Source organism: Belonocnema kinseyi, chromosome 5, assembly GCF_010883055.1.
Source record: "Belonocnema kinseyi isolate 2016_QV_RU_SX_M_011 chromosome 5, B_treatae_v1, whole genome shotgun sequence".
NCBI classification, from domain to species: Eukaryota; Metazoa; Arthropoda; class Insecta; order Hymenoptera; family Cynipidae; genus Belonocnema; species Belonocnema kinseyi.
In genome coordinates, this window is record NC_046661.1 from 107466757 (window position 1) to 107475089 (window position 8333).

Here is an 8333-nt window from a genome sequence, read left to right on the forward strand (position 1 = left end):
AACGCGGCACCCATCTTGCCGATAGCTTTTTCATGCCTAATTTTTCATGTAGAATTGAAACAACTGCACCTATAGATATCTTTGTGGCCTCAGCTAACTCACACACTTTTAATCTTCTATCCTTCAACACCATATCGTGGATTATGCTTAAATTCATTTACCCAGTTATAAACCGTTGCTCAGGCAGGGGCAGATGTGCCATGAACTGAGTCCAATTCATTTTTTATCTCATATGGAGTTAAACCCTTTAAATGAAAATGTTTGATTACCGCCCTGAACTCGTTTTTTTCCATTTTTCTTAACGAACATTTTTTTTTTCAATTGGTTATAAAAACACGTAAACTCAGAAGATGTGGACTGTGACTGCACCATATATCCAGTCGGGAGTGGTGCTGGCTGAAAACACATGATTTGGAGCGATTCACGCGCCATCTGTTGGTCATGCTAAGGACTTATTGAACTAGCCTCGTATAACCACATTCGATGATTCATAGCAGAAGACAATTTCTAGTTATATATTTTTACTGAAGGGGCGCTCTAATCAAGGAAGGCATGAAACTCCGAAGATAGACGTTCGCGAACTGGCGCCAGGCGAAACACGTGGCGTACGGTCTCCTTGTAGTACTTCGTGGATTTTCTTTTAAAAAAAGGCCACACATTATTTTGAAGCGCAAGTCTTATTCTTGCAAATACCGTTGAGTTTGCTCAAATATCTTAGTTTTTGGCTGAGATATCGCACCTAAGTTTTGATGTTTGTAAGTTTTTTCTTAAGTGAAAATATATTGACATGACACAGACGCGATACAGTCGGTTAGTTTTTTGAATAGGGAACGAGAAAATTGCTTAAAAATTAATTAAAGGTTTACGTTTTATTCCTGCTGATTTAAATCCCAAGGCAAAACTTGAATAACATTTTGAGTAACATTCAAATTTGCTGCTTTAAATAATCATAAGTTACGCTATGTACTGTAACTTTCAATATTACAAACATGAAAACTCATAAGTGCGACATAACCTCAAAAATGGGGAAAACAGCGTTTTTTGCACTTTCGCGTTAGAATATCTCAAAAACTTAATTTGGTGGAGCAATTCTGAAGCCAGATTCAGATTCAGCGCACCAAAATCCTTCGGGAAAGTATAGTCAAGCTTCTGTAACTTACCCTTGTTGGAATTTGTCTGCTTGGCTTAAAAATTTAACAATTATTTAAAAAATTCATCTTTTTTGTTTAAACATTAAACCACTTTGTTATAAATTAATCTTTTTAAGATACCACCATTTGGATAAAAATTAACATTTTTTTGTTGCAACTTTATTTTCTTTTGATTAAAAATGTATTTTTTCATCTGAAAATTTGAAGACTACATTCCTGATTTAAAATTGTTTGTTTTTCAATTTTTTGGTTGAAAATCCTTTTTATTAAAAATTTACCTATCTGGGCTAAAAATTACCTTATTTTGTAGACAATTCAACTGTACTGAAAAAAACGGTCTTTTTGGCTTAAAATTTTTAATTGTTGATCAAAAGTTAAGCTATTCTGCAAACGTACATGTTTGCTTATGTTTTTTTTTCATTTAAGATTAAAATCTTTTTTGTTTAAAATATCAACTATCATAATTTTTTATACGAATTCACCATTTTTGTGGATAACTCAATTAGTTGATAAAAGTCAAACTACTTTGTTAAAAATCCATCATTATAGTTGAAATTGCAAGGTCATCACTTTGGTTGATCATGAAACTATTTTGTTAAAAAATTAATTCTGTTTTTGTTAAATTTAAATTTAAAAAATTAAGTTACTGAACTTATAATTTAAATATTTAAGCTGCTGAAAATACAACTTTTTGTGCCAATTTAAGTGTTTGCGATTTGAAATTAAAATAATTTGGTTTAAATGTCAATTATTATGTATGTTGGTGAGAATTAATTCTTTGAATGAAACAGAAATCTTGCATGGTACTAAATGATCTATTTTGTTGTAAATTCGAATGCCTTCTTAAAAATGTTATTTTGGCTTGAAAAATCAACTATTTGATGGCAAATACAACTGTTTCTTGCTCGATTAAAAAAATTTTCGTTAAAGATTCCACTACTTGCTTGAACTTTCATCTTGATTGATTACAAGTGAACTTTTTTGTTAAAAACACATGTTTTCAGGCTTCAAAGGAAACAATTTCCTAAAATATTCGAAGTTTCAGCTTTAAAACTCTTTTGTCGAAAATTCATCTCTTTTGGTAGAAAATTCAACTATTTTATTAAAACTTCAATATATTTCTACTTCAAATTTTAGGAATTCAAAGTGTCTCATACTGAATTCAATACAGCTTTAACGTTAATTTTTTTAAAGAATTTCTTTTTCGACTATTCGACTATTTTAGACTACGTTACTATTCTGAGGGGTGGGGGGTAATATTACGGTCTTCAACGACGGAGAACAGGGTTAATATGATAGCCCAAAATTACTAACATAGTTTTTAGACGATCCCTAACGATAGATGGTCAACGTTGACTGTATAAGCAAAGTTGCTTAGTTCTGCATGAAGTTTTGGCGATTAACCTTAATCGAAGTTTAAATGATCTGTAATGGGAGATTTTAATTTGTCGCGTTAGATAATAGTTAGTGAAATTCCATTATCGACTATCCAGACCCCATCGCGGGCAAGTTTCATGGCTTCGCGAAAGCGCGATAGACTGGTGTGTTGCAGTTAACCTTGATTTACAATAATGTTCTCTGTAACATTACCAACCCCTAATGGTTACACATTGCTCTAATTTTACGAATGTATGCATATCCATATATGGACACGGAAACGTGACACTGCACAACTATGGGCGACGCTGTAACCGCACACGTGGCACTATCAGTTTATTGCGTCGTCGTCCACGGTTTTGCTTAATTTACTACGACCAATCGAGGCACATTCGACTTAAATTTATGCACACTTCCGAGCACAGAAACATTATCTAACTTAGTGAGAAAATCATCGAAGAGTAGCGTTCATTATCAAAAGTCAAAGCTCACACAATATTAGTTTCAAGTCAATTTTATAGTAGGAACCGTTCAAAAACTACGTTACACTGTAATGGAGAAAGGAGGGAGAACGTACATCACTCATGGGAAGTTCTCCTTTTTCTCGTTTAACCTGATAATAATATACAACTATTTTTACATATAGAATTAATTCTTCTCATAAAGAATGTGGATTCTACGATTTAGTTAAAGAAATAATTTTTTGTTCTTGTTGAAGAATTCAACTACTTGATTGAAATACTTTTCCAAAAAAAGTTTTTTATTTGTTGAAGATAGAACTAGTTGGTTTAACACTTGGTTGATCTACTTTATTTTACATTTATTTCATAGATTGAGGATTCAAACAATTTGGTTCAAAATTGATATATTTTGTTTTTAAAAGGAAATTCATCTGCTTGTTTGAAAAATTGAACTGCTTACTTGAAAGTACTAAATCCTGTTAAAAATTTTTTTTATTAGTTAAAAATCCATCTCATTGGTTAGAAATTTGTCCTTTTACATTTTTTGTCAAAAATTGAGTATCTTGCGTAGAAAATTTAACTATTAATTTTTATATTTAGAATTTATATTTTTGAGTTAAAAATGTCATCGTTTAGCTGAACTAATATTTTCTGTATTGATTTTATGGAATTATCGATTCTTGACGTCACAGGGAAGTAAAGTGGTATTTAATTCCCCAGAGAACTAAGTAATGTCATGCGCATCCTCAATCTGCCTCTTCTCCCTGAAACTGCGGATCGCAACTTATATTCTTCTGAACCAGCGTTGTCGCTTGTCCCGATCTGCAGTGATTGGGGAACGCATCGTGTGCAACGAGCGAAATGCGTCGATTACCAACTCGCATGATTGGCCACGCTTAATATATTCTATTTTAATCCATGGATATCACAATCCATCTGCGCATACGTATTTACCACACTTATGCCATTTGGGATTTCGAATTGAACATTTTAAATAACTTTTGCATAAATAAACTAAATGCAATTTACAATATATATTTTTTAGGTAAAAATTACTGGGAAATGCAATGGTGATAAAGATAATTATAATGAACAATTTTTAAATAGTAACAAAAGAAAAAATAACTTTTCTAAAATGTCATTTTTTTCAAAAAAATTTTATTTTTTTGTAATTATCGAAATTGTACTTTTCTTTTTTTTTAAACTAAATATAAAAGTATATATTTACAAGAAGAATTATTAACTACACATTAAATAAAATATAAATATTTTTTATGGCTGTCTGAAAATAAGGTATTTTTAAACCATAGCAAAATCAGTGAATAAATAATCTAGAAGGGAAAACACATTAAAAAATCTAATATTTAATTAATAATAATATTGTTCATTGTTTACAAAATAATAATTGTAAAATATTACTATAAAATATTAATATAGAGCTACAAGTAAGTTATGCTACACCCTATTCCGCAAAGGTAGTGCATCCAACGCATACTGCATCACGATGCAGTATGCTTTGCTCTTAAATAAATTGATCATCCGATTCCTGCTCAATATTTTCAATGTCAGAGGCAACAAACTCGTCTTCATCTCCTTCCAAGTCGATGCAATCATGTTCATCTTCATCGGGAGAAGCGCCCCAGTAGGCACAAAATTTGGCGACGTCTTCACGACATCGTTACGACATCTTTACGATATTTTTACGACATCCTATGTCCGTGTCGTTTCGGTGTATTTACGATATCGTAATGACATAGTCAGATCATACGACGTTTTTACGATATCGTAAAGACACATTGACGACATGGACATAGGATATCGTAAAGTTGTCGTAAAGGTATTGCAACGATGTCTTCAGGACGTCGCCAATTTTTGTGCCCATTGGGGCCTATCGTTTGCACAGTCACTCGGCTGCTGCGCCAATTATAACCAAAAAATGATGTGCCAACCATTCTGAAAAAAAGTAAAAATAATGAATACTAGTTTTTACCAATTTTATGTACAATTACTATTTATGATTTTTTACAACGATTCAAGCTTAAAAGCCTCAAACTTTAAGAAAATTTTAATAAATAAACCAAGAATTCAGAAAATTTACGTAATTAACACGTAGGTATGATTTTTTGTAAATTTCAATAAAATGTAAAATTACTTACTTTTAGAGTAAATGTGGTCGAAAAAATGATTATCAGGCGAAATTCAACTTTTTCCAAAGAACCCACTTTAGACCCTAGGAAACTATACTTTTGCAAATTTGCACCAAGCCTAACTTTCGAAGAGAACCTCGCGAACAGTAAGAGGTGAATGAGGGTAGGCCCTACGTGGCATGACTCAGTACCTGATGATCATATTTAACAGGGATGAAAGAGACCCTTATTGTCACCAAGTGACAAGAGACACTCATTTGAAAATTTTTCTGGTGCATATCCGCACAAGTGTGATAACCACATGTAAAAAAGATTTTTTTTTTTCATAGTAGAGAATTAATCTGATTGATTGGAAATTCAACTGCTTGATTAAAAAAATTAAGTATTCTGTTCAAAATTTCTTTTTTGAGTTGAAAACTAATTTTTCTTACTACCAATTCAACTTATGCATTTTTGTCTCAAAATTGACCATCCTTAGTTCCAAATTTAATAATTATATTTTTTATTGACAATTTTTATATTTAGGTGGAAAAATCAATTAGTTTGTTGAACTAATTCGTTAAACTTTCATTCCATGAATTAAAAGTTGAAATAGATTCTTTAAAAAACGTTCTTTTCGGGTAGAAAATTAATCCTTTCAACTGAAATTTTAACTTTTTTATTTTTTAATGAAAATTTATCTTTTTTATTTACAAATTCAACAATCTAGTTGCAAAATTGTATAAACAAAGACTTCATTTTCAATTTCAAAAAATAACAACAACAAAAACAAAAAATAGAGATATTTCGGGTCACAATCGTGTACAAAAAATAGAGTTTCTCGCCAAAGTTTCGCGAACACAGCAGCTCACTTCTTTAGGGCTTACCTGAAGCTGAAGAATCAGGTTATGTTGTTCTTATGCATACACTCTAGGATATCTGTGATTGGCCCAAGCGCCCCACCATGGAATCTGGTCGCACCTGATTGGCCAATCAAGTCTTTTTTTAATCCGAGAGAACGGAAAAAGCCAAATTAGAAAGGTGCCTATTATTATTATATTATTGTGCCTATTGACGTTATTATGGTGTTTTAATATTTCGATTGCTTCTTTATGTTTTCTTGAAAAAATATTGTGTGTTTCTACACTGGCGTTTCTTTTGTCAAATAAAATATTATGTCCTGTTTCGATACGATGCTCAGCTAGTGCTGATTGCATAAAATGTTTTAGGCTGACTTAACTCTCATTTTCCTTTATACGTTAGCTCACCACTCTCCCGGTTTCTCCAATATAGACTTTGCCACAAGAACAATAGATCTTATATATCCCTGGATCACTTAGAGGTTACCTTTTGATTTTAGGGTTTTTTAGAAGTTGTCCTATTTTCGCAGGTTGTTTATGTATGGTTTCGATGCTATGTATGTTGAGAATTCTTCCTATTTGGTCTGTAACACCTTGGATGTAGGGTAGGATGGTGGTCGTTTTTCTCTCTCTTTCTTTAGTAGGTACTGTTGACTTGTTTCTTTGAGTGCATTTTCTTATAGCTTCATCAATTTGTTTGATTGTCTAATCCTGTTGTATTAGGAATTGTTTAACGTTTTGTAATTTTTTGTGGGTTATCTTTATCTGTTATGGTGACAGCCCTGTATTCAAGGGTTTTGTTCAATTTCCGCAGTGAACTGGATATTAGGACGTAATCTATTGATAAAATCAAAAAACGTATTTTGTCCATCTAGTTGACAGATGACAAAAGTGTCCTATGCGTAACAGAATCGAGCTGCAAAGGGATCTTCAATCTCACCTGTAATTGCCAGAATCTTTATGGAAAATCTAAAAACCAAATATTTAACCAATCGAATATTAAACTGAAATATGAGTTCCGTTGCGCTAACGAAATTTTTGTCATCTGGCGATATGGACTAATAAATGAAGTTTCTCGATTTCATGAATCGATTACATGCTAATATCCAGTTCACCATGGAACTCGAACAAAACAGACAACTGCCTTTCTGTAAAGTACTACTTTCATAAAATATCTGATAGCACATTAGGACATAAGGTTTACAGAAAACTCACGCGAACAAACAGATGCCTACAAGCCTCCCCTCGTTCCGACCAATTGAAAAAAATTGGATATTAACCCTCTTGAATACAGAAACCGGGAGAGCGATGGGCCAACGTATAAACGAACGTGAGAGTAAAGTCAGGTTAAAACATTCCACGCAATCAGCACTAACTGAGCATCATATCGAAACAGGACACAACATTTCATTTGACAAAACAACCGACATTGCAAAAACACACAATATTTTTCCAAGAAAACATAAAGAAACAATCTAGATCTTAAAACACCATAATAACATGTTCACGAAACTTCACGACACTTCGGCAAGAACTCATAGTTTTGTACGCCAGTGGAACCTGAAATATCTGTTTTTATCATAATGAATCATCATGAAAGCATTATATCTATTATTAATAAGAAGAATATTTTCCGACAAAAATTCTCCGTACAGGCCGATATAGATCATATTAGATTATATTATGCGGTAAAAATATTACATCCAACAATTCATCCTGATAGGCGTACATATTTGAATGTTACTAAGCATCGTGTCATTTGAAGCACCTTGATAACCGCCTCCCATGCGCATACCACTTCTTATATCACATCAATCAGCTTATCTAGATTTTCTTTGTATTCATTATTTTTGGAACTTTAAAAATTTTGTCTAGTTTGAAATATCCATAAATGTGAAGTGTATTAATAGCATTGTTTTTAAGATTTTTTCCCTTTTTCATTCTTTCAGACAACGGTAGAGATTCTCCACCGGAACCGGCACCACCAGAAGTACCACCTCGTGGTCCGTCTTTACACGCAACACATACCCTGCGTTCACAGCAAAACCGCAATGGCTGCCCTCCAAATGCATCTGGTAATTTCGCCCTTCCATCGGAACCTGTGCAATCTGAAGCCTACTCCGGTGAGTGACAATCAATTATTCAATTTCCCTCCCAGTTTATTTTAAGCTAGGGTAGAAAATCAAATAGGTAGATATATCAGCCTTCAAAATTATGAAGACCGTTCAGGTCTTGTCCCTATTCCCCTATATTTCTCTTTCATAAATTCCGCTGTTTCCTCAATCGTTGACAAACTTCTTCTTCTTTTCATTCAGTTATATATAAAAATCTACGATTTATTAATTATGTCCACGTTAA

At 32.7% G+C, this 8333-nt stretch overlaps 1 protein-coding gene across 1 annotated transcript in view; it reads left to right on the top strand.

The window, feature by feature from the left end:
* The window catches only part of LOC117173819, a 142073-nt gene extending 133967 nt beyond the window's left edge, over positions 1-8106 (top strand). Inside the window, exon 8 of the mRNA XM_033362463.1 lies at positions 7925-8106. Within this exon, the coding sequence (XP_033218354.1) occupies positions 7925-8106 (182 nt within the window). The remainder of the gene's footprint in view (positions 1-7924) is intronic.
* The last annotated feature ends 227 nt before the right edge of the window (positions 8107-8333 follow it).